This window comes from Nelumbo nucifera, chromosome 2, assembly GCF_055504915.1.
Source record: "Nelumbo nucifera cultivar China Antique chromosome 2, China Antique-T2T, whole genome shotgun sequence".
In the NCBI taxonomy this organism is placed as follows: Eukaryota; Viridiplantae; Streptophyta; class Magnoliopsida; order Proteales; family Nelumbonaceae; genus Nelumbo; species Nelumbo nucifera.
In genome coordinates this window covers 11,518,175-11,544,975 of record NC_142650.1, presented here as the reverse complement: position 1 = coordinate 11,544,975, position 26,801 = coordinate 11,518,175, and the positions used below count along the sequence as shown (strand labels likewise).

The 26,801-nt window shown below is 39.1% G+C and overlaps 2 protein-coding genes across 3 annotated transcripts in view; one reads left to right on the top strand and one right to left on the bottom strand.

Moving 5' to 3' along the window:
• Positions 1-19,259, top strand: part of LOC104597282 (cytosolic endo-beta-N-acetylglucosaminidase 1-like) — a 57,216-nt gene extending 37,957 nt beyond the window's left edge. Inside the window, exons 9-11 of one of the 2 annotated variants that reach the window (XM_010258743.3) lie at positions 2,065-2,120; positions 6,730-6,865; positions 18,202-19,259. In XM_010258743.3, coding sequence (XP_010257045.1) covers positions 2,065-2,120; positions 6,730-6,865; positions 18,202-18,951 — 942 coding nt within the window. In that variant the 3' untranslated portion in view covers positions 18,952-19,259. The remainder of the gene's footprint in view (positions 1-2,064; positions 2,121-6,729; positions 6,866-18,201) is intronic. The other variant, XM_088897198.1, reaches the window with a different exon arrangement.
• Positions 19,260-21,965: 2,706 nt separating this feature from the next.
• On the bottom strand, positions 21,966-22,427 carry LOC104597359 (CCT motif family protein). Its single transcript, XM_010258828.1, has one exon. The coding sequence runs from the start codon at positions 22,425-22,427 to the stop codon at positions 21,966-21,968; it is 462 nt and encodes a 153-aa protein (XP_010257130.1).
• Between the last annotated feature and the right edge of the window lie 4,374 nt (positions 22,428-26,801).

The window sequence follows — 26,801 nt, the reverse complement described above, 5'->3', positions numbered from 1 at the left end:
CCTTTACAAGGAAAAAACTGTTTCTCATTTTCTTCCTTCTATTACTTCACCCTCTTCCTTAAGCTGGGACTTTGGTTTTAGGAGAGGTTTGAGGGATGTTGAACTTAGTAGTGCTTTAGAATTGTTGTCTCTTCTTGGCAGTGTCTTTCTGGACCCTCTTCACTTGGATGTGAGACTTTGGTCCTCTCATCCAAAAGGTTTTTTCACTTGTGCTTCCTTTTTTTAGTCCCTTTGCCCTTCCATGGGACAGTTGGGTTTCCTTGCTAAGGAGATTTGGTTCAGCCCTGTTCCTCCTAAAATTATAATATTCTTCTGGGAGGTGTTTTATAGAAAGATCAATACTCTGGATTGCTTGCAGAAGAAAAGGCCTTTCATGTGCTTGTCCCATAACACTGTGTACTTTGCAGGGATAGTGGTGAGGATTGCTCCCACTTATTTGTATCTTGTTCCTTTTCTAGTGCTATTTGGAGTTGGATCTTATCTTTGTTTGGATGCAGGTGGAATCTGTCCTCAGAATTAAGTCAGTTGTTCGATCCTTCTTGTTTTGTGTGGCCTACAAAAAAAGGAAAACGATGTGGAGATGTATTAGAGCAGCAGCCTTGTGGACAATTTGGGAAGAAAGGAATGCTAGGGTGTTCAAAGAAAAGGAAAGAAGCTTACAAACTATTGAGGATTGTATATTTGACTAGAGCCATTCATTGGCTAAGAACTTTGGACTTCTTTCATACGTTTTCCTTTGATGACATTTGGAGTAACTGGAAGGCGGTAGCCACTAGTCATACGAGGAGGGACAAGGCAGCTGCAGTGTGGAAGCCTCCGCCTGAAGGTTGGGCAAAGCTGAATTTTGATGGTAGTAGCCAAGGAAACCCAGGCCCTTCAGGGATAGGAGGGGTGCTGAGAGATAGAGAGAGCAACATCCTAGCTTTGTTTTCAGGCCCTGTGGGAATAGGAAACTCAAATAGAGCAGAGATCTTAGCGGCTGTACAAGGCATCCAGATTGCTGAACAGTTAGGAGTTCAACACTTGATAGTTGAAGGAGACTCTAAAATTGTTGTGGGATGGCTGACAAAGCCAGCTTCAGCTATGTGGTGATATAGAGATTTATTGAGGAAAGTCAATTGGCTCACAAGAAATATGACAGTTACCTCTCTTTGGGTAGAAAGATCAGCAAATTCCTTAGCGGATGGACTAGCTAAGCAAGGGGTTTCAAGGGATCATTTGTTTTGGGCTGCTATGTAATTTTATTTCTGTTTATTTCTACTTATCCAGTTCTTAATTGATGTAATACTTTGTTAGAAGAGGTAACAGCTCGTGCCTCTTCATGGGTTTCCTGTATTGCCTCATATTCTGATTTAATAAATTATTTTCATTCATCAAAAAAAAAAAATCAGCCAATTGGTATTCAATCTCCGCATTGGTCAAGCAAACTTCTTGTGATTCATTTTTTTCCTCAAATAAAGAGCCTATCTACTAGATTATGTTTTAACACTGCAACATTGTCTGGCTTCCTCAAGCGATATGATTATCTATAGGACTGTGTTTCATAAACCTTAGTTAATTCTTCCAACCTGTGCAGGTTGAAAAATGTACAGAGTGATTAGCATAATGTATTGCATTTTATAAGTTCTATTAATTTTTTTTGGATTTTTTATGTAATTTCTATTTATTATTTTGTGTTTTTTTTTGGAGAGAAAAAGAAAAGAAGTCACCATTAATATTTGAACTCAGGTTTCTAGTTTAAGAGACCAATACTTTAGACAGTAGACCATGGGACCTCAAAATTAAATTATTCAAGTAGGACCTACCAGGATTTGATCTCAGGCCACTCTGTAATATTAGCAAGTCCTATTAACTGGAGATGTAATAATCTAATGTTTTGGACTTTTGCATTATTGGAATGCTTTCTGTTCCTTCTGAAGTTTCATCGACAAATATCAAATATCAGTAGTAAAGTTTTCAAGCTACTTTCCTGTTGGTTAAATCTCATTATCTTTGCTTACCCAAAAAAATCTCATTATCTTTGATCATCTCTTACTCTCTCCCTCTTTCTTTTCTGTTTCACAGCCTGTCCTTAACAATAATGTTGATCATACAACAAATACAATACAAGTCCTTATTGAGTAAGTTTTTATTGGTCATATACTTGTTTCTTATTATGCTTAGAACTTATGGCATAATCAAATGAGTAACTTCACATTAAACATAACTGAAATATGCTTGAGAGATAATTTAGATTTTAGATCAGTCTAAGAAGCTTGACAATTCAGTTCTGAAATAATGTAATAATGGGCATATGTGACTCTCCCGAGGGTCATGAATGGTCATGCTACCTACATCCCATTAGATAATAAGCAACCAACTTATTGATAATGGATTGTGCAAAGCCTCTACTTTGGTCATCCTCCATCCAAGAGATAGAACAGTTATATGGGGTGTAAGAGACAATGCAAATCCAATCGTGTAACTTCTTTCACTTGTTACCTTCTCTATAGATGTAAACCAGTCCTCAAAAAATAGGTGTAAACTTGAAAAATTAGAGAGAAAAAGGAGGAAGAAAAGTAAGAGCAGCAGTACAAGAGAAGAAGATGGAGAAAAGAGGAGGAAGAAGAAGAAAGGTTTGAATAAAATCTTCCCTTTCTTCTCTAATCCTTTTTACTAAAAATTAATGTTAAAATAATTACAAGTTTGCCCTTAAGTGGGTGGCCAACTAGGCAGTAACATAAAGAGATCAAACAAAAAGAAATAACAGGCCCATTAGCTAACAGGAAAATAGAAAAAATATTACAAGAGAAGATACTAGGACCCATTCGGCCCAGTCTCTTTACACTCCCCCTCAAGCTGAGCATAGATGTCAATCATGCCCAGCTTGCTTATATAGTGTGTCATTTTCCCTCTCGGAACTCCCTTGGTCAAGATATCAGCCAATTATTCGTCTGATGTGATGAATGGCAAACAAACTTCTCCTGAGGAAACTCTTTCCCTTATAAAATGTCTATCAACCTCAATGTGCTTAGTTCTGTCATGTTGAACAGGATTATGTGCAATATTGATAGCTTCTTGGTTGTCACAGTAGAGCATCATTGGCTTCTCATAGTCAACCCCCAATTCTTCTAAAAGGGATCATAACCACAGTAATTCTGGCACACCATGTGCCATTGCCCTGTATTCTGCTTCAGCTGAGGATCTAGCAACTACAAACTATTTCTTACTCCTCCATGACACAATGTTCCCAGCGACCAGAGCACAATAACCTGAGGTGGGTCTCCTTTCATCATTATATCCTGCCCAATCAGCATCAGTGAAAGCTTCCAGCTTCATGTGTCCATGTTTGGAAAATAGAATACCTTCCTGGAGTACCTTTGAAGTAACACAGAACACTTTCTGCAGCAGCTAAATGAGTATCTCTGGGAGAATGCATAAATTGACTAATAACACTTACTACATAGAGAATGTCCGGCCGAGTCATGCAAAGATATAACAACTTCCCAAGCAGTCTCTGAAACACCCCCTTATCAGATAAAAGGTCACCATCTATAGCAGAAAGCTTATGATTGGGATCAATAGGAGTGGAGATTGGTTTAGCTCTAAGTTTACCAGTCTCAGCACGGAGGTCAAGGACATATTTACACTGAGAAATGAAGATACCATCCTTAGATCTAGTAACTTCAATGCCCAAAAAATACTGAAGATCTCCCAAATCCTTGATCTCAAATTCAGAGTTAAGAAATCTTTTGAGTTTACTGACCTCTTGAGTGTCATTACTCGTGACCACAATATCATCAACACAAACTATCAAAAAGGTCACCAGAGAGCCATTTCTCTTCAAGAACAGGGTATGATCAGATTGAGTTTGTGTGTAACCAAAGGAGACAAGAACAGCGCTGAACCTCTCAAACCAAGCCCGAGGAGACTGTTTGAGACCATAAATAGATTTCTGCAGTTTACACACCTTGCCTTGCATTTCCTTCCCATACACCCCTGGAGGCAAAGACATATAGACCTCTTCATGTAGGTCTCCATTCAAGAAGGCATTTTTAACATCAAACTGGTGTAGGGGCCAATCAAAAGTAGCGGCTAGAGATAACAAAACCCGGACTAAGGTCATCTTAGCTACAGGAGCAAATGTCTCAAGATAGTCAATACCATACATCTAAGTGTAGCCTTTAGCAACCAGCCTAGCCTTAAACCTCTCAATAGATCCATCAGAGTGATATTTAATGGTAAACACCTATTTACAACCCACTAGTTTCTTCCCTTCAGGCAAGTAAACAATATCCCAGGTATGGTTCTTATGCAAAGCATCCAGTTCAGCCATCATAGCATCCCTCTATTCAGGTTTAGATAAGGCTTCCGGTGTGGACCTGGGTATCACATGGGAAGAAACAAAAGCAAGAAAAGAGTAGTAGGAAGGAGAGAGAAGGTTGTAAGACAGGTGTTTGGAGATACAATGGGTTGTACACTTCCGCTTGCCCTTGCGGAGAGTAATAGGAAGGTCAAGGTCTGGGAAAGTCTGGGAAAGATGTAGATGGGTCAGAGGAAGGCTGACCTGTTACCTCAATAATGATGGAAGGAGAAAGAGGCTCTTCTGTAAGAGTGGAAACAACTTGCCCATATCTGAATCTGTGCCTTTGGTACCACCTTTGGAGAACAGGATGAGGACGAATTATAGGAGAATGAGGTGGAGGAGGAACAGGAATATTAGAGGTAGGTCCAGTGGGAGAAGTGGACACCTCGTGAGAGGACTTAAGAGGAATGGGAAGAGGAACAGCTGGAGACATAGCAAAGGGTTCTTCAGATTTCTCCCCCTCAAGAGAAATACTAAAGAAAGGAGTCAACTCAGCAAATGTGACATCCTGAGATATAAAGCGGGTGCCACTAACTGGATCAAAACAGCAATATCCCTTCTGTGTGGAGGCATATCCCAGAAAAACACATTTACGAGCCTTAGGTTCAAATTTGTGCCTTTAATGGTTGTGAACATGCACATAGCAAGTGCACCCAAAAACACGGAGAGGAAGAGAAAAAAGATCCTCATCCGGGAAGAGAAGGCTAAAGGGGGTTTTGAAGTTAAGAACCTGGGAGGGCATAGGTTGATAAAAAAGGTAGCAGTAAGAACAACATCTCCCCAAAATTTTATAGGAACATGGGATGCAAACAGGAGGGATCTGGCAACTTCAACCACATGTCGGTTCTTCCTTTCCACCACTTCGTTCTGTTGTGGAGTGTAGGAACAAGAACATTGATGAATAACCCCAAAAGTTTCAAGATAGGTAGAGAGGGATTTCTAAAAATACTCCTTAGCATTATCAGAACGGAATATTTTGATCCGAGTGTTAAGCTGGGTGATGCTGACTTATATGAGGTTGCATAGAGTTGACCAACCATCCAATGACTGTATAGTTCTCCTGCATCCATTTCTCAAATTCAGGGTTTGTCTCTTCAGGTTTCACTTTACTACCTGTGAGATACCCGAGTTTTCCTTTACTACAAACATAAATTCTTATAAACCGTGCCCAAGCAAGATAATTTGTCCCATCTAGCTTGATTGTGGTCACACCAGCCAAAACGGAACCTACCGAGCCAAGGCCGGAAACCGGCACTTGCTTGAACTCACTTCCGTATGGCTCCATTAATCAAACGAAAATCAAAGAACCAGAAATTTGGTCTATATAAACTTACTTGAAGTCAAACCAGAACCCAGATGCTTGAAAACCAGGGTTTTACTCAGTCCAACTGTTGGGGAGGAAGAGAGAAGATGCAGCCGCTCCTACCAGAGCTTCCCAATCTCTTCCAAACCTGAACCGCCCTCCTTTAGGAGTCAAAAGACACCTCCCAAGCATAGAGCACCACACCCAAAGCCTTACTTGTACCTTCGAAAATCTCTAGTCAGCTAGGGTTTTGGGCAGCAACAGAACAACACCACTTCTTGGCAATATCCAGCCAGATTTAAACTCTCCAAATCCTCTACCAACTAGGCCATAGATCCTCTGAGCTATAGAGAACCTATCTCTCCATACACTCTCTTAATCTAAGGGTGTATGGGAAAAGAGGAAGAAGAAAAGAAGGAAGAAAGAAACCTGCTCTGATACCAAGATGTAAACCAGTCCTCAAAAATAGGTGTAAACTTGAAAAATTAGAGAGAAAAAGGAGGAAGAAAAGTAAGAGCAGCAGTACAAGAGAAGAAGATGGAGAAAAGAGGGCGAAGAAGAAGAAAGGTTCGAATAAAATCTTCCCTTTCTTCTCTAATCCTTTTTACTAAAAATTAATGTTAAAATAATTACAAGTATGCCCTTAAGTGGGCGGCCAGCTAGGCAGTAACATAAAGAGATCAAACAAAAAGAAATAACAGGCCCATTAAGAGAGGCCCATTAGCTAACAGGAAAATAGAAAAAATATTACAAGAGAGGATACTAGGACCCATTCGGCCCAGTCTCTTTACATCTATGTTTAGAGTTAATAATTACATAACTACATCTAAGATGTGGTCTTGATGGTCTAATCAGTTGGAAATATAAAATTATCCCTTCCCCTCAAAACCCCTTGGAGCTTTGGAACATAATATTACAGAGCTTATTAGAAAGAAATTGAAAAAGCAAAGTAATGAACCAGTCTATGTCACAGTGAAAGCTTCCTTTCCATTTTTGCTATTTCTCCAGGTTTATTTAGGAACTTAATTTATGATTCTATTTTTATCTTTCTTTTTTCTAATCAATAATTTTCAATTGGTAGTTTTAAGGACACATCTTATAGTGGAGGAGGGAACATCACATTTAAAGGAACTCTTGAAGAAAACACTGATTTCAGCACAAGGCTTTTTCAAGGAGAGTTACCTTTGGTTGATCAACCAGTCTATATTTCATATTCTGTAAGCAAACTTATTTGTGGATGAAAATTTATGAAGGGCATTATCTTGTATAATTATTGACTTGATTTGAAGCATCCTAAAATCATTGTTATAAAATATGTTATCATTGTTTTTCTATCTTGAACAATACTTAACGATGGTCTAACTGTCAAGACTAGTTGATGTGTGATGGAGCAAGACTCTAGTACAATGGACCCAAAAGATAACATTTTTGCAACATAGAAGGTAAATTTCACTTTGCAACTACCAGGAACTATTAGCATTTGATTGGTGTGTTATTTGAAGAAATCCTGGGGTTTTCTTCTAAGAAAATGTAAGGGGTTTCTGGTACAAGGTTATGAAATGCAAGGATTAGAAAGGGTTAACTGAACGGGTGTATATTTGAGAACTACTCCAAATTGTTGGGGCTAGAAGAGCTAGGGACAGACCCAAAAGGACATGGATAGAAATTATTTAACTGCGATATTCATGTCTCATCTTCATTCTGATGGCTACTGTGACCGAAGGGAATCATCTTCACGATGAGATGAAAGATTTCCTGTGTATCTGTTGTGAGTGGTGATAACTGATAACTAGAAGAATGCTCCATAAAAGAACTTCTCAGAGACCTCAAGGGGGAGGGAGAAGATGGGAAGCTCAGAACTGGAAAAGGAGAAAAGGGATAGGTGAGAGGACAAGACCGAACTTTTCTTACAGTAAAGCGGTGTCGGCGGGAGTATGGTCGGACTTTGGACTTTCTGAACTGAAACTGGTGGAGGAGAAGCAGGTGGTTTTGACAGAGATCCATGGGGTTGAGGCAAGAAGAAAATTCCTGCGTGACTGCTTGGTGGGAAGATTCTGGTGGAGGGTAGGGGTTCAAGAGTTGGAAAGCTGGGCAAGCAAAGCGTGGAAGGAGGTGGGGGGAGTGAGGGTGAAGAAGCTGGCGGATGATCTTTTCCTCTTCATTCTCTTCTAGATCAGATGCAAAATGGATTCTCAATAATGGTCCATGGAAAATGGGGAGGAATCATCTCCTCCTCGATTGGTGGGGAGCTAGTGCGGGTTGCTTCTACCCAGAATCAAGTGAGGATTTCGATCGTTCGGAGTCCATGTGGATTAGAGTGTTTGTCCTACCTCTACTTCTCTGGTGTCCGAGCGTGATCAAAGCGATTGGGGATGCCTACGGTGGTTTCCTTGAAACGGACGATTCTCCTGCTACATTGGCCACGTGTGAGTGGATTCGAATGAAGGTGAGGAAGGGCGATCTGATCCCTGCAAAGGTGGAGATTGTGGTTGGGGAATCTCTTTTCTCTGTTTGCATTTGGCCTGAAACTTTACCATCAGTCCGAAGGTGGAGGATGGAGAGCCAGGTTCAAAAGGAGAGAATGGGTTCGGAAGTGTCTAAGACGGTGGTTTTAGAAGATTTTAGGGAGAGCTTTTTGCAGCAAGAACCTCTTAGACATTGCCAAATTCGAGATGTCCGGCCGTCGAGGTCGTCAGAGATCGTTGGAGGGGAAGATGATGCGAACCTGGGGCTAAATCTGAACCATGGGATTATGAAACCTATGGAAGGCCAAGATTTCTTCTCAAGAGATTGTCTTGAGAGAAGTGCTCCTTCTTCGGAAATGAGGAATTTTGGGGGAGGTGCGATGGTTGAAGAAATAAAAAAGTTAATTAGAGAGTGTTTAAGAGAAATACACGTGGCGCCCATGGAGGAGAGCGCGCTGAAGAAGAAAGATAACTCTAGATAGTCTTCAGAGATTGGGGAGCGTGTAGAAGAGGCTTTTCTGATTCGGGTCCAGGACCTCAACCCGGATCACAGTAATCTGAATACCCGACCCACCCAGAAGATTAGAAAAAGTAAGTTTCCAAAATCTGCCAGCGAACCAAGGTGGTCCAATGGCAGACATAGATTGTTCAGCCCGGTCCGGTTGGAGCCGGTTTGGGTCAGCCAACCTCTTATGCAAACTGAGAGGGATGTCAAGACTCCAGTGGAGTCGTCTTCTCAGGTTTTGGACCCTGAGAACTGAGATTTCCAGGCTGGGGCGACATCCATCTCTTGTCGTCCTGGGCTGGAGTGCTCGCCGGAAGAAGATCACTGATGACAGCAACAGAGCTCTCTTCCCTTGGTGCTTGTGAATGCAAAGTTATTGGAGGTGACGCCGCTAGCAGTGATGGACTCTGTGGGTCAAAATGATAACTTGGCTGAAGACTTCGATCAACCCAAAAGGCCGGAGGAAAGAGGGAGAAGCCCTGCAGTTAGGAAGTGTAATGAAGATGTTCACCAGAAAGGGTCTAAAGACAAATCAAATGTTGTGGCAAGTCAGGAAGTTAGGTCAAGTAACAGTGCAACAAATCCTTCATCTTGGGTTACGTCAAAGCTCTTGGGTGTGGGGAATTTTCTGGGGGTTTCGATGGAGGGGATGGAAGCAGAAACAGTAAAATTTTTGGAAGAGATTGAGCAAAGAATTCTGATGGAGAGGGGAAAAATGGCGGCAAAAAAAGGAGGGACAAATTCAAAGAGAAATAGGGAAATGATGAGACTCACTTGGGGCCTGAATGACAAGGCGGGGGAGTAGTGAAGGGGTTGCAAGGGGGTCGAAGAAAATTTGAGTCGGGGGTGTTGGATTGAAGTCTTTGTATGTATGAGTGTTCGGCTGATAAGAGTTCTTATTAGCCTATACTTAAGTTCAAGTTATCCTGTACTGGGCCTGTGTTAATGGGCCTAATCCTGTTTAATGTTTTAAGTTGTCTGGGTGTCCCATCACTAATCAGGGGCATTCCAGTAATTCCTTGTATCATTGTACTACATTCTAATATAAATAACAGTACTGTCGACTGAGCTATTCAGTTCGACATTCACGGCATTTCAGAGGTCTTCTTCTCTTCTCTGCTATTTCGAGTACAGCTCCTAAGCTTACATGGTATCAGAGCATTAGCTTCTTCCTGGTTTCAGCCGGCGCACTCTTTCTTCTCCTGCTGTTTTTTCATCTTCTTTCTTCCTTTTCTGGGTTGCTGCAGTGAAAACCTAGGGTTGTAAGAGAGCAAAGCAAGTTCGAACCTAGGGTTTCCCTTGGTTGTAGGGCTCAAGGGAAGTAAGACCCAGAAGCAGATGTCCTACTAGGTTATTTCCAGAAAATAGTAGCTATTTGGCTACTAAGAGAGGTCTGTATAGGACAGACCTAGTTGAGGACAGATTTCAGCAATTCTAGCACTAGCCGAAAGGGGGAGAGCCTCTTCTACAGTTGCAGCTTTGAAGCTCCAGCAAGACTTGCACAGCACAGTGGTAAAGGGCCCTATTTTCAGGTCGGTTATCAGCCCAGAACCTTTCACTTGCTGCTGTACCCGGACTGCTTCAGCCCAAGTGAAGTCTATCTAGCAGGCTACCAGCACTTGATTGTCCAGCACTGTGAACACTTCGGCCAGCCCTAAACAGAACCACCTACAGCACTGTGAACAACTCTAGGACTGAAGTCAGGATGTCCTCACTATCCGGTGAAGTTTCCTCTAGAGATAACAGACCTGCTGCAAGGTCCTCAAACCTGGAAAACCCTAATCTGCACAGCTTGCAGATTACAAGTGTGTTGCTGGATGAGTATAACTTCAGAGAGTGGTCTGTCTCAGCAAGGCTTTTCATTACTTCCCGTGATCTCACAGGTTATTTAGATGGGGACAAGAAGGAACCTGAAGTCGGCAGTCCTGAGCATGCCGTGTGGCGCAAGGAAAATGCCACAGTCATGTCTTGGTTGCTGGCCTCCATGACACCTCGGGTTGCCAAAACTGTTCATTATTTCCCTACAGCTACTAAGATTTGGGAAAAGGTATCTAAGACTTACGGCCAGAAGAAGAACAATGCTAGAATCTACAGATTGAACCAAGACATTGCAGCTCTAAGGCAAGGAGATATGACGGTTGCAACATACTTTGCAACTCTAGAAGGCCTTTGGGAAGAGCTTGATCATCACTTGATATTGGATTGGGAAAATGCCAGGGACAAGGAGAGACATGGAGTGGCTGAGCGCAAGAACAGACATCTATTGGAGACAGCTTGAGCCCTACTATTTCAGCACAAAGTGCCCAAGCAATACTGGTCTCAAGCTGTACTCACTGCATCATACCTGATAAATCGGATGCCATCTAAGGTATTGGGTATGAAGACCCCCTTCTCTGTTTTGTGTCCCACTCTTCCAGAATTTCCTCTTCCCCCATGGGTTTTTGGCTGTATATATTTCATACATGTGAAGGATCCAAAGAAAACCAAGCTGGATCCCAAGGCTACAAAGGGGATATTTTTTGGGTACTCTCCTACACAAAAGGGGTACAAGTGTTATGATCCTGTCTCCAAGAAAAAGTATGTCACTAGAGATGTAGTCTTTTTTGAGTCTCAACCCTATTTCCAATCTTCTCAGAATCCTCTTCAGGGGGAGACTAGTGGATTGGAAGAGGATTCTCATTCTCCCTCCTTTTTTATTCCTCTATCTGACTTAGGTCTTCCATCACCTACTACTCCTAGCTGTGACATTCCGGGTCAACCTAGTAAGGCTCCAAATGTGCCAGTTACTCCTCCTGATGCAGCAGATGCTCCTGAAGATTCCAGTAGGCAACAGAAGGAGATACTTACATACAACAGAAGGAAAAAGAGCTCTCAGCCTCATGACTGCAACCAGTTGGACTCAGATCAACCTGTCTCTGCAATTCAAGGTAATTCTGACACATATTTCGGATTTGGATCTTCCTATTGCTCTTCGTAAGCTTGTCCGTTCTTGTACCACCTGGCATCCCATAGCTGATTTTGTTTCTTACTCACATTATCTTCTGCCTATCACTCCTTTGTGTCTGCTCTTTCCTCTGTACGTGTTCCTTCTAGGTACTCAGAGGCAGCATCTGATCCAAGGTGGAAAGAAGCTATGAATGAAGAGATGAAAGCCCTAATGAAAGCAAGAACTTGGGAATTAGTGGACCTGCCAGAGGGGAAGGGCACTGTTGGGTGCAAGTGGGTATTTACAGTAAAGCACAGGGAGGATGGGTCAATCGAGAGGTACAAGGCCAAACTTGTGGCAAAGGGATTTACTCAAAAGGAAGGAATTGACTACAAAGAAACCTTTGCCCCGGTAGCAAAGCTCAACACAATCCGGGTTCTATTGTCACTAGCAGCAAATTTCTCATGGGAACTTCATCAGCTGGATGTGAAGAATGCCTTCCTAAATGGCGATCTTCATGAAGAGGTGTTCATGGAACCTCCACCAGGCTATGATGTTGGCAAGAAGGTGTGTAAACTAAGGAAAGCATTATATGGTTTGAAGCAGTCTCCCCGGGCATGGTTCGAGAGACTTTGTATGGCCATGAAGAAAGTGGGGTACACTCAGAGTGGTGCAGATCATACCTTGTTTACAAGGAGACAGGATAGCAAGCTTACGGCACTCATTGTTTATGTGGATGATATGGTGATTACCGGGAATGACTTGGAAGAGATAAAGAGACTGAAGGAGTTCCTAGCTTCAGAATTTGAGATCAAAGACTTGGGAAATCTGAGATATTTTCTTGGGATTGAAGTTGCTAGATCAAGAGAAGGAATCTACATATGTCAGAGGAAATATGTGCTAGATCTCCTAGAGGAAACAGGCATGATGGGATGCAGGCCAGTAGACACTCCAATAGAACAGAACCATGATCTACAAGAATCAATGGGTGAGGACTACTGTGATAGAGAAAGATACCATGTCAGTCAATTCATGCACTCACCAAAGATCCCTCACATGAGAGCAGTTGAAAGAATTCTCAGGTACTTGAAGACTTGCCCAGGGAAGGGAATTCTATTCAGGAAAAACAGTAGACTTGAAATTGAAGCCTACACTGATGCAGATTGGGCTGGGTCTGTTGGAGACAGAAAGTCAACCTCAGGTTACTGTACATTTGTGAGAGGAAACCTGGTCACATGGCACAGTAAGAAGCAAAATGTAGTGGCTAGATCAAGTGCAGAAGCAGAATATCGAGCTATGGCCCACGGGGTTGCTGAACTCTTATGGCTCAGAACTCTTCTTAATGAGCTTGGCATTAAGGCTGAAGGTCCTCTCAGGCTGTATTGTGACAATAAAGGTGCCATCAACATTGCCAACAATCCCGTGCAGCATGACAAGACAAAACATATTGAGATTGATCGGCACTTTGTTAGAGAGAGAATTGTCTCAGGTGAACTCTGTGTGCCTTATACTCCATCTGAGATGCAAATTGCAGATGTATTGACTAAAGGGCTGGCAGCAGCAAAGTTTAGGTACATACTTGGCAAGCTAAACATGATTGATATCCATGCTTAGCTTGAGGGGGAGTGTTGGATTGAAGTCTTTGTATGTATGAGTGTTCAGCTGATAAGAGTTCTTAGTAGCCTATACTTAAGTTTACGTTATCCTGTATTGGGCCTGTGCTAATGGGCCTAATCCTGTTTAATGTTTTAAGTTGTCTGGGTGTCCCATCACTAATCAGGGGCATTCCAGTAATCCCTTGTATCATTGTACTACATTCTAATATAAATAACAGTACTGTCAACTGAGCTATTCAGTTCGACATTCACAGCATTTCAGAGGTCTTCTTCTCTTCTCTGCTACTTCGAGTACAGCTCCTAAGCTTACAGGGGGGCTGAAGAAAATCTGAGACGGGGGGGTATTGTTCTTTCTCACAGTTTTATGGACTTAAGAATTTTATCCTGGAATGTAAGAGGCCTGGGATCGGGCAGAAGAAGAATGGTGGTTTGTGACTCCTTGAAGATGTTGAAGTCGAAGATTGTTTTGCTTCAAGAGACAAAATTGGAGAATTTAGATGCTGCTATTATCCGAAGTATTTGGGGGGAAGGTCAGGTCAGATGGAAGGCAAAGGCAGCTACTGGAAGTGCAGGGGGCCTTCTGTGTCTTTGGGATCCATCGGTTTGTAGCCTAATCTCTAGTAGAACTGGAAATTTCTCAATTTCTTTAGTAATGAAGTTTTAAGATGGCAATGTTATCCAAATTACTAATGTTTATGGGCCAATAGTTTCAAATCTCAGGGCAGGTTTTTGGGAGGAGTTATCAAATATGAGAGGTTCTTTGGACCATCCTTGGGTCATTGGTGGTGACTTTAATGTAACTCTTTCGGTGGAAGAGAAGAACACAAGGAGTGGAAGAACGGGGTTGATGAGGCTGTTTGCAGACTTTATAAATAACATGGAACTTATGGATATACCTATTCAAGGTAACAAATTCACCTGGGCCAATAATCAAGAAAATCCCACCCTTGTGAGGTTGGACAGATTCTTGGTTTCTTCAAACTGGGATGATATCTTTCCTGATTTTAGACAGATTACTCTTCCCAGACCTGTTTCCGATCACTGTCCTATCCAGCTAATATGTGGTCACCGTGAGAAAATTAGAGCTCCTTTCAAATTTGAAAATGCTTGGTATGAGGATCACAAGCTGATTCCTTTGATGAATTCTGTATGGAATGATATTCAGGTGGAGGGATCAAGTTCCTTTATTTTGGCAAAAAAAACTGGGTGCTATTAAAAGGAAACTAAAGATCTGGAATTTGGAGAAAAAGTTAAATTTGGGCATTGAAAAGAAAGCTTTATTGGGTATCATTGAAGAGATTGATAGAGCTGAAGAGATGGGTCCAATATCTGATGAGTTGAGGCTGAAAAGATCCCAAGCAAAAAACAGTTTGGATAAATTGGTTGTGAAGGAGGAAATTAAGTGGAGACAAAGAGCTAAAATCACTTGGTTAAAGGAAGGTGACAAAAACACACACACTTCTCTCACAAAATGGCAAATGCCCGTGCTAGAGTTTCTTCTATTAGCAAGTTGGTGTGGGAAGATAAGAGCGGAGACTCATGGGCAGAGATTAAATCAGTTGCAACTTCTTTTTATAAGAAGCTCTGTAAGGAGAGTTGGAGGTTTAGACCCTTTCCTACATACCTCCCATTCAGGCAGCTGGATGAAGTTCAGAAAGCTTGGCTTGAGAGACCTTTTTCAGAAGAGGAATTTTGTGCAGCAATTAAGAAATTAGAAGGAGATAAATCACCTGGGCCAGATGGCCTCGCAAACCTTTTCTACCTGAAATGCTGGAATTTTGTGAAAGAAGACTTGATGAAGGTGTTCCAGGCGTTTTATTCAAATGCCTCGCTGCAAAGAAGCTTGAATGCCACATTTATTACTCTCATTCCAAAAATTGATGGGGCTGTAAATATAAAGGATTTTAGGCCAATCAGTCTTCTGCACAGTTTTTACAAAATCTTCGCTAAAGTCCAGGCAAAAAGAATGAAAGGGTTGTTAGGCAGTGTAATCTCCAATAACCAAAGTGCATTTGTTCCAGGGAGGCAGATGGTGGACTCAATTCTAATTGCTAATGAGCTAATTGATTCTAGAAGAAGAGAGGGAACTCTGGGTGTGATTTGTAAACTTGATATTGAGAAAGCATATGATTTCATCAATTGGAATTGTCTGGATCATGTGCTGGACAGAATGAACTTTGGTCAGAAATGGAGAAATTGGATCAGAGTTTGTATTAAGACACCAAAATTCTCAATCCTAATTAATGGTCAATCTACGGGTTTCTTTGGTAGCTCTAGGGGTTTGAGGCAGGAAGATCCTCTGTCCCCTTTGTTGTTCATCTGTGTCATGGAAATTCTCACTCTTTTTAGTAAAAAAGCTGCAGAATTTGGTTTATGGAATGGGTTTGCAATCTCTCCTAGAAAGGAAAAGGTAAATATCTCGCAATTTGTAGATGATACCTTATGCTTTGTTGATGCCTCTGTGACTCAATTGGAATCAGTGCTTGGGATTCTGAGTTGGTTTGAAGTGGTGTATGGTCTTAAAGTTAATCTGAATAAAAGCCAAATCATCCCAGTGGGTCATGTTTCAAATTTAGAAGAATGTGCAAATGTGATGGCTTGTCAAATTGATTTCCTCCTGGTAAAATATTTAGGACTGCCTCTCGGGGCTAAATTTTCTTCCTCTTCAATCTGGTGCTCAATTACTGAGAGAATGGAGAAGAAGCTGGCCTTGTGGAAGGCAAAATATCTATCGTTTGGGGGTAGGGTTACTTTGATTAAGAGTACTCTTTCCAACCTGCCTACTTATTTCCTTTCTCTTTTCCCCATCCCAAACAAAGTGGCAAATAGACTGGAGCAACTCCAAAGGAATTTCTTGTGGAGGGGTTGGGAGGATGAAAAGAAGCCACATTGTAAAGTGGGATCAAGTATGTCTCCCTAAGGAAGCTGGTGGGTTGGGAATAAGAAAGCTGAAGAAATTTAATTCTGCCCTTCTTAGCAAATGGCTATGAAGATTTGCTTCTGAGAGGAATGCATGGTGGAGAAGCCTTATTGCGGCAAAGTATGGTGTGAAATGGGGTGATTGGAGATCTAAGGAGCCTAATCTTAATGGGGGAAGATCTCTCTGGGCAGGTATCTTGAAGAACACTTCTTTCTTTCTAGATGGGATCAGATTTAAAACTGGCAAGGGGGATAGAATCAAATTTTGCAAGGATCCCTGGTGTTTAGTGGGTCCACTGGCTGATGTTTTTCCCCTTCTTTTCCAAATTTCTGTGAATCAAGATTCTTCAGTTGCTGAAAATTTTAGCATTTCTGGTGATTCCATCATTTGGACTCTTCTTTTAGGAGAAATTTGTTTGACTGGGAGGTGGAAGAATATGGGGTGTTGTTGGGGCTGCTTCAAAATCAGATGATTGATTTGAACTCAGAGGATGAATGGGTTTGGAAGTGGAATGCAGATGGTAGCTTCTCAGTCAAATCCATTTTTCTAAAGTTGTGCGGTTCAGGTCATGAGAACTTCCCTGTTAGGCAGATTTGGAATCCAAATAGTCCCTCCAAGATCAATTTTCTGGTCTGGACCATGGCTCTTGATAAATGTCTAACCAAGACTAATGTGGAGAAACGAGGTATTCAGATCCTGGATCTCTCTTGTGGTTTGTGTGGAAAGAGTGCAGAAACTACAGAGCACTTGTGCATCCACTGTCCGGTTTCTTCTTTGATCTTGGGGGCATTTTCTTAAGGTTTTAGAGATTAGCTGGACCATGCCAAAATCTGTGAAGGAGCTGCTGATGTGTTGGAGAGTTGAGGGTCTCAGCAAGAAAGGAAAAGATTGTTTGGAGTTCCATCCCGGCAGCTGTGTTTTGGTCCATTTGGACTGAAAGGAATAACAGAATCTTCTGTGGTAAATTTAAAAGCCCAGATGAAATTGTGCAGAGAGCCGTGGGTAAGCTATGCTCCTGGATGTCGGTGAATGAGGATTTTAAAAACCAGAATGTACCCCTTTTGTTTTGTTCCAAGTCTTGGGAGCTTGTAATTTGCATTGTGCCCAGGCAGATCTAGTGGACTGGGTCTTGTTGTATCTCTCTTCAATATGCTGAATAAAGTACATTACCATTTTCCAAAAAAAAAAAATTTAAGGGCTCATAGTTTGGCAATGGATATGAAACTGAGTAGAATGAAATGGTGGAATAGGATTAATGTTGTTCACCCCATATAGTTGGGGCAAGGCTTAGATGATGATATACATATAGAAAAGGCCATAATTAAAGAGTCCAACCTTGATGCTTGGGAGAACTTAATGGGAAAGGATGGAATTCATAGTGTATGCCTAATGTTCACTTATGTCAGACAAGCAAGAGAAGAAAAAGAAAAAGGAAACATATCTTCAAGAAACCATGAAACAGAGGAATCTGCCATGTATTGACACGGACACTTCATCTAATTTAGGAGAATTCAGGCAATTGTGAGGACAGGACTTATTGGATGAGATATGGTGACATAAGGTATCATGCCTTGAAACTTGGGCACTACTACAGTAGATTTCTCTGTGCCTAAAGCTTTTTAGTAGGGGGAAAAGAACCAGCATGAGGGATTTCCAACTGTTATAGGACAATGAGAAGCAAAATCAGGTTAACCTTGAATAGGGTCAGGTTGCTGATCCAAACATTTTGGAGCAAGTCACCTTGCTGATCAGGTGGAGCTCCAGTTGAGATCTTAATATTCATATTGCTAGTAAAAGGCCCAATTTAGACAACTTTCCATATCATGTTCTATTATATTTTGGATATGCTCGAAGGAGATTGTTCTTTATTGATACCGAAAGATACTCCCTAGTGTTTCTTTTTAAATTAATGTTACTGATTTATTTAGGTTACCCTTGGAGGGATGAATCTGTACTTCCTAGTGAGAACCTCTCCAAATGTCATTACCTATCAGCCCTATCTGATCAATTGGTTACAATATAATGTTTTACTGTATTCCAACTTAACAGCTTCTGAAATTTTTGGCAGTTTAATAAATCTGGATTTTCCCATCTCTCATCTATTTTCATCTTCGCTTGTAGGTGAAGTCCAGTGGGAGCTCACTTCTGGGTCTGGCCCTTGATTTCTTTTCAAGCACAAGTCAACATACTTCAGTGCTTCTTGCTTCCTCAGGAAGAAACTTGCTCACCATGAACCAGTTCTCAAGCAAATTTAGTAATATAATTATGCCACATCAAGTTAGAATGGTGGAAGAAGATGCTCAGATGGGCCCTGGCTGGGTCATACAGGAAAGTAGCATCATAATGAATGGTCATACACTAACAGGAATTCATGCTGTCTGCTACAAGTTGAAGGGTGACCCTAATACATTGCCATCAGAGCCAGACGCACAAGGTGCTAATTCAGTTGCTGCTTCATTAGAATATTATGCATCACTTGGTCATATCACAATCAAAACTAAAAAGAACTCAGATTTCCCACCCTCAACATCATGGTTGGTTGAGAGTCAATATATTTCATGGGCATCAGGTCCTGAGAGTGCAAGGACATTGAGCATTAAGATCATCTGGCAATTAAAAGGTAGCAAGTCCCCGTTTCAGAGGTACAATATTTATGTTAAGAAACTTGCAAAGAAAGCTGTTGATGATCTGGATGGTGCAATTGGAGAAAGTGAGGAGTATCTTGGTGTTGCGCGAGTAGAAGCTTTTTACGTATCTGATCTTGTAGTTCCTCAGGGCATTTCAAGTCTCAAGTTCCTTATTCAAGTATGTGATGTTGATGGGGCTTGCCAGAAGCTAAATGATTCTCCAGAACTTCTCATGGATGTTTAAGGCTATCATACCCTATTTGAATGAATTCAGTGGGATTCAGCACTGTTTGGCTGGGATTGCAGTTAATCAATGCCAGTGGGAACTCAATCCAATTATAAAACTGATTTAGCTACATCGACATAAATTTGTGTTAAGTTTGCTTGAACTGATTTTTTTGCAGGTTTAACTGGTTTGGCAAATTCAGGATCTAAAAAAGACAGCCTACCCAATTCCTCTGGTCTAGGCCATTTACAGGGTATGGTTATTTGAAACTTTATATTACGGACCCTAACGGTGGAGGGATAAATAAATTTCAATTCAAAATAAAATTATGTATTGTCTTTCTTTATAATTTTAATGAGGAAGTGGCATTATTATATAACTAGAGTTTGATCTAGGCCACTTCACATATATTATGGGTGTGTGTTTTGTTATAGGTGTATCAAGGGGTGTGCAAATGGGTAGGTTCTACCTAGAGCTGACCCCAAACAAGCCTTCAACTGATCTGACAAACTATTATTGAGTAGGGTTTGGTTCCAAATTCTTAGAACTGACCCCACTCAGGCCAGTTCTAGGGTTTAGAGGTTTATTCAACACGAAACAACTTGGAGAACCAAGCTTCGAATTAAGATTTTCTTGAAAGAAATCCCAAAATTACTTTGAACATGTGAAGATTTGAACTAAGTACTCATGGTTATAAAAACCATGATTTCAATTGGCCACCGAGTCATTTAAGCGATTTCATCATTTTTCTTTAAATTAATATTTGAACATTTATTATAAATAACATAAAAAGTAATATTTATAAAATTTATATTATAATGATAATAATTATTATATAGCAAGGATTAAAATATCAATACGTCCGCGCCTATAGGCCACCACACCACTCTGCCTTTTATGTTTATGAGTAAATGAATATAGCTTTTATCTCTTTATTACATAAATGCAATTCCGATAAATAATACATATTACAGTTAACTCTAATTAAAAATTAAAAAAGTAATATTTAAAATCAGTATTTTATAAATAACATAAATAAATAATATATAAAATCCATATTTATATCAAAATATTATTTAAATCTCAAAAAAAATTATAAAAATATAATATTAATATATATATATTAATTTACATTACATAAAATCATATTTATTATTTAGGAAATGAAGAAATTGTTTACAAAATATTTAAGAACGCAATCTTAAATTGAACCTATCAAATCTACTAATCTACATTTATACCAAAAAAGATTTTTAATTAAAAAATTATAGGAATAAAAATATAATAATGGAATAATCATTTTAAAAGTCAAAAATTGTGAATTTGCATATATGTATCTTAGAAATTTTAATAGATTTGATATATTTTAAGTTGAGATTATACATTTTATAAATTATTAATGGATATTTTAATTTACATAGAGAATTTAATATTCGATCGACCTTTTTGTTAATGTAATAAAGTACGAATAGTAAAACCGAAAATGATTGATATAAAAATTAAAATATAATAGGAAAATATGTTTTGCATTTTGAACTCTTGATTGATACATTATCAATAAAATTGTATGATATCTATGCATCATATTATATTAATTGTAATATATTTTTTTCATATGCACTATTAAAATATACATTTTTTATGTATTTATACATTTTTTATGTATTTATACATTTTTTATGTATTTATACATTATTTATGACTATTTGACCTTAAATTTAATATTATTAATATATTATGAAATTTTTATTTATTACCCTAGTGTATCCATATTTTTCATTCGTATCCATGCATTTCTAAAATGTATCTGTATCCAAATTATCTTATATGATACTCGATACCGATACTTTAATCCTTATCATATAGGGCTATATGAATTAATGTATAACGTAGAGAAAACCCTATGCCCAGGAAAAGTAGATGGCTAAAATTTTTTCCTTCACGGACCCCACGCTAACTGGGAAGACTAGTTCTTTGTGAGGATATTCCAAAAACCTCTTGAATCTGTCTACTTCCCAGAGTCCGGACAACGACCCAACACCTTCAAGGCATGGAAATAATGGTGCCCCTACTTCAATTTCGTGCAATTTGGGCCCACCAAATTCTGGACCAGGGGACACAAATTCGTGTTCGCCACGTGTATACTCTGATATGGAGTCAATGGAGCATGGTTGACCTCAGGTCCATCCATAACAAAATGCTAGTTGAAACTTGAGATATTTTCTTGGAGACAAAGCATAAGTGTGTTTGGTAGCAAATAGGGATGAAAAATAAAAAATCTATAGAATTGCTCAGTGCTCAGATATTTTTGGGATACTAATTTCTGGCTCATCTGAGTAATCTCGTCCGGAGATGTCTTCACGAATCGACTCTGCAGTCACCAAAATTATAAATTCGTTAAAACTATAAAGAAAATAGATGGGTAGATGGGGAAATAAAGAGAGATGAAATAAAACATTAATGGATTTTAATTGGAGGGTCCCCAGAAGTGAGGTGTCAGCATCTTTCTTTTCCATGTCAGATTGGAATCCATTTAACACCCGCATTGCCAATTGGCCATTGGATTGGTACACCCTAAGGCTGTTTTTGATTTATCAGAAACTAAGAGAGAGAAACAGAGGGAAATTTTACCGGAATGGACACTGAAACATTAAAAAAATTTGAGTCTGGGTCTCTTTTCTGCATTGAGTTTGCGCACTTGATATCTTATCTTCTTAGAGAACAGCCTTTTCTGACGCTTCTCCTTGTATCTAAGAACCCTGGCTTCCCTTCTTGTTCTCTCTTCATCCATTACAGGCACCCCTCCCATCTGTGAAATGTCAAAAGAATAGCTAGTTAGCACTAATAACCCATCTAAGTCTGAAAGTGCGAAGATATATTATATTAAACCATATAAAACCCATTACATCAAAATGCTAATTTATGCTATAAAATGAGAATGGAATGAAGATTCATAAAAGGACAGAGAGCTTCTTCTGATCTGAGTACGTACGAAGTTGTTGTTAGCCATGGAAAGAGAAGAGTCATCGGCCTTAAAGCGAACCCCTGTCTGACCATGCCTCCAACACCTCCTGATAATTCAGACTCAGGTTCAAAGTTATGGGGTTCTCTTCATCCTCCCCAAACCCAAACCCAAGAGTTTCTCTTCTTAAAAAACTGCTGTAACGGTTTTGGTCTTCTAAGACATCATCAGTAACCTTCTTTTCCTTGCAGTCTACCTCCATGTCGACATCTTCATATTCTTCTTTGAGCTGTCCATCACCAAACTCCATGAAATTCCACTCGAAGTTGCTATAGTTCTGTCCTGCTAGTGCTAACTCGTCGTTCTCCTCTGCACCAAAAATTTCTTCCAGTTTATCCATAATATTGCAACCGCGCTTAGCAGTCACCGACGAGTGAATAGCTTTGCTTTCTGATGATCCGGCCGCAGCAGTGTTAGGCACTTGTCGTTCCTCCTTTTTTGGACTTCTCAAGAAAGAATTGTATCTTCCCATCTCTCTCTCTCTCTAAGCGTGTTTGTAACTCTGTAACTGTGTAGACAGAGTTACCAACCACCGAGTGTCGTCTATGCATGAACTAGAGAGAGGGAGACTTCCACCAGAGAGAGAGAGAGAGGAGGTGATGGGTATTTTCCGCTTTTTTGTTGCTTTTTATCCTATGTGGCACCTTATCGTTCAGCTATTGGCCACTTCATGACCTATTTTATCGTGATTGAGAGTATCTGTTACGAAATGCAAAAATGTACCGGACGGATGTTTTCTCGAATTCGGCTTCCGTCAGGGCAATGCAATGCAATGCAAGAGGATGTTGGGAATATCTTCCTACTCATGTACTTTATTTCATGAGAATATAGATATTTCCGATGCAATGCAAGGTTGCAAGAGGATGTTGGGACGGTGTTAGAGACCTCACAATCTCATCCTACCATTCGTTAGGAACATCTTCCGTACTTATAAATTATTATTCACAGGAGATGTCTCCAATGTATGACGGATGTGCCTGTAACTCTATGAGGCACCCCATATGTGAGGAGCAGATCCTGTTCCCCGAAGAAAAACAAACCTGGGCTAAGGATTCCAGCCCAATTAAAATTCAGTTTGAATCTAGTGGGCTGGGCTTTCATTACTACAGCTTAGCCTAGTCGTATGGTATATTTGTTAGTTTTTAAAAGGAGGTGAGATGAAGCAAAAACCACTTTGTTAAAATATCTCCTAGCAAGAGACGAACACCTCACTCCACCTGCCACCCTTTAGCCTTGAGTTGTTTCGGCTGAAACTTCGTGTGTTCCACCAAACAAAAAAAAAAAAAAATGGAAAAGTACGGATAGGCCCAATTCAGATTTCTGATTTTCACTGCAAAATTATAAACATTCAAAACGTCAACAATCCACATTCTATGCATCAATGTCGACCCACGAATTGACATCAATTCTGAGCTGGCACCTACCCCAACAGTAATTTGGGCCTACAAATTTTGACTCTGGACTGAACCGTCATTCTCCCATAAAAAAGGGCTTAAATTGATATTTGATACTTGTCAAAGAATATAATCTCAAATTAAAAATATATATATATATATATTCTAAGTAATTATAATTACAATAGTGATGATAATATTAAATTAATAAAAGAAGGTGGGCACTAGGCAATGAAAAAAACAATAAATTTATAAATTTTCTGTCAAGTAAATAACATAAACAATATTCCAAAATGCTCAAACATGAACATAAAATTTGGTTTCATACATATATACATAAGCTTTGAGACTAGACCTTGTCTTTAAAACCTTGGTATATTTAAGGGGGTGCGACTGGGATGGGCTTGGGTTGGGAATTTATTGAAATTTGAATGGGTCCAGCCCAAAATTACAGGCCCAATGTAGCCTAAAATTTTTATCATTGGTTACAGATCCCACTACACGGCTAATGCATTCAGCTAATCCGAACTCCTGACTCGACCAAATTTACATACAAATGCATAAATTAATACATACAACACGGTATACTACATGTTATTGAGAACTTTGAGTTGGGTTAGAGTTAAAGTTTCGACTTTAACACTAGGGTTGCATCAAAGTTAGCCTCGACCCAAGCCAACCTAGCCTAGTATAGCTATGGGTGCAATTTGGCCAGGATTGGGTTAGGCTTTTGTTAAAATTTAAGTAGAAATCCTAAGCCTGAATCAGTGTAAAATGTTAATTCTAATGATACAGTATAGGAGAAGGCCAATAAATTCTATGCAAGTTAGGACCATTCCAAAACACATAAGAAGCAGCAATGACGCCACCAGCCCATCTTATTAAATATTTACCGATATAGCATCATCACACGAATTCTATCTTAACATGTTTTTACTAAGTTGGCGCCTTCTCAGAGTTTCCATCTTAGTTCATTTTTACCAAGATAGCATTATTTTGAATTTATATTCAATTAGGACTTTCCTTTTGAAGAATTTTTTAGGATTCTATTTTGGAGTGTTTTCTTAGATTATGATTTTATTTTTTAAGGAGTTTTACTAGGATTCTATTAGGGAGTGTTTTCATATTAGGATTAGGAGACATAAGGGTGTATGCTTATATAAAGAGTAGATAGGGGAAGGCTAAGGCAGTTCTCTTGTTATCAATTTTCTCTTAATTGTTTAGTGAAGAATTCTTCTTTCTAAACTTTGACTTCTGCTCTTTTCTTTGAAGCTTTTCTCATGTGTTTCATTTCCGTACTGCGTCATCCATCCAACCTGACCCGTAAGCATATAGCTTTATAGGGGTGTTCACGGGTCAGGTTGAGCCATTTTCTTCAACCGACCTGACCTAGTCAGTTATTTATTGACTAAACCAAAACCGACCGACCCTACCGTAAGCATATAGCTTTATAGGGGTGTTCACAGGTCGGGTTGAGCCATTTTCTTCAACCGACTTGACCTATTCGGTTATTTATTGACTAAACCAAAACCGACCAACCCTAAATCAAAACCGACCCAAATATGAAGGGTCGGTTTGGGTCAGTTTATTGGCTTAGTCGGTTTTTATATATATTTTAAACTAAAATATCTATCTATATTTAAGTTTATTTCTTTTTAGTTTTTATGCAAAATCAAAATATAAATTTAAATCGATTAGTTTTTTATGAAAAACTGATTTTTTTGTCAATATATATTTAAATTTATACAAAACTAAATTAAATATTGTACCATTGTATTATATTTGTATTGATTTTACGCTTAATTTTTATCATAAATAATCAATTTTTTTCAAAGTTCAAACAAAACATAAATAAAACGTATCAACATTTAACAAATAAGGTAGGGACTAATTAATAATTACTTAAACATATAGGTTTAATCGATTTGAATCGGGCTAATTTAATCGATTTGGCATTTAATGTGAACACCCCTATAGGTTTACATGTAAACAATGGGTAGGGATAGATTCAACAAAAGTTCTAGGGAGATTAGCTTAATTACTTCACAATGTTTAGTGTGTGGTATACAACTATACATAGGAGTGTAATTACAACTAGCGTCGGGTTGGGTTGGAAATTTATGAAATTTCAATACGTCCAAACCCTAACCCAAGAAAAGGATGAACTTATTTACTGGAGGAAGTAAGGTGTAAAGGAGGTAACTTGGTTTGTGCTCAAAGAAAACAAGGAACTCTGTGCTCATCATGTAATTTTCAGGTTTAACTAAGTTCATTTTTTTTTTTTAATTTATTAGCCTTTGCCAAGTAATGGATCTTTGAATCCGGAATTGCTTCTCACAGAACGCGCCTTATGCCGACTTCACAGTAATTCTAGTCTAGCCACACATTTATTCGTGACTTTTTTTTTCATTTATCAAAAAAAAAAAAAAAACAATGTGAGAAAAGAAAATATGAGATAAGGGTCCATGGAATATATGACTTTTGAGGACTTAACTGTAATTTTCTCCTTTTATTTTCACTAGTTTTCTGAAAAACAGAGGCGCGACTGATGGTCAGATGAGATCATCGAATCATGTCAGTAGGGCCCATGAAATGGTACGTATTATCCCCTAAATTTGACAAACGCGACAACTTTATAGGGTCAATTACATGTCATCACTTCTTGGAAAGTATGGCTTCAAAGCTAAAAAAACAAAACCAAAAAAAAAAAAAAAAAATCGCTTCTTGGAAAGTAGAATGTTATGCTTATTGATTGTTTCGTCCTCCTTTACCTTCCTTTTGGAAGAATGCTTCTGGTTCAATCCCGTTAAATGATCTTTGTTCCAATGTTCAATTTGTTAATTAGGTTGTGTTTGTTTTTAGTATAAATTTATTTGTATTAATATAAATGTATTAGAATGCAAATTTTTGTTTTGGGTTTTACCTTATTATGCTTCAGGTCTAGTTTTATTTCATTTATACTGCAATCAAATAAAATAAAGTAAAATTTAAAACAATAATAAATCAGAATTTGCACACAATTCATTGTACTACCATAGTTTTGCATCAGTACAAATCCAACCAAACACAGGCTTAAAGATTTTTGGTTCTAATAAGATCAAATTTCCATTAAATTAACAAATTTGTGGTTTTATAAATCAATCACATTTAAAACATTTGAAAACATAACCGACCACTTCAATTATTTCTTGAAAATGAGAAAAATACAAGCCTAAAAATAAAGATGGGATCAATAGTTAATCATTTTTGTACTAAAAATAATGGGAAAAAATCCATGTTTTCCAACTAACATTAATGCTTTAAATTAATAAATATTTCTTGCTACTATTTCAAAAGAGCCCGGATCTCCTGAAAGCAAAAACTTTGAGCACATAACATCCAATCACACATTGAGAATAATTCTTCAACATGTTTGTTAAATTCATGAGGAAACGTTCCCAAGGCTATATTTG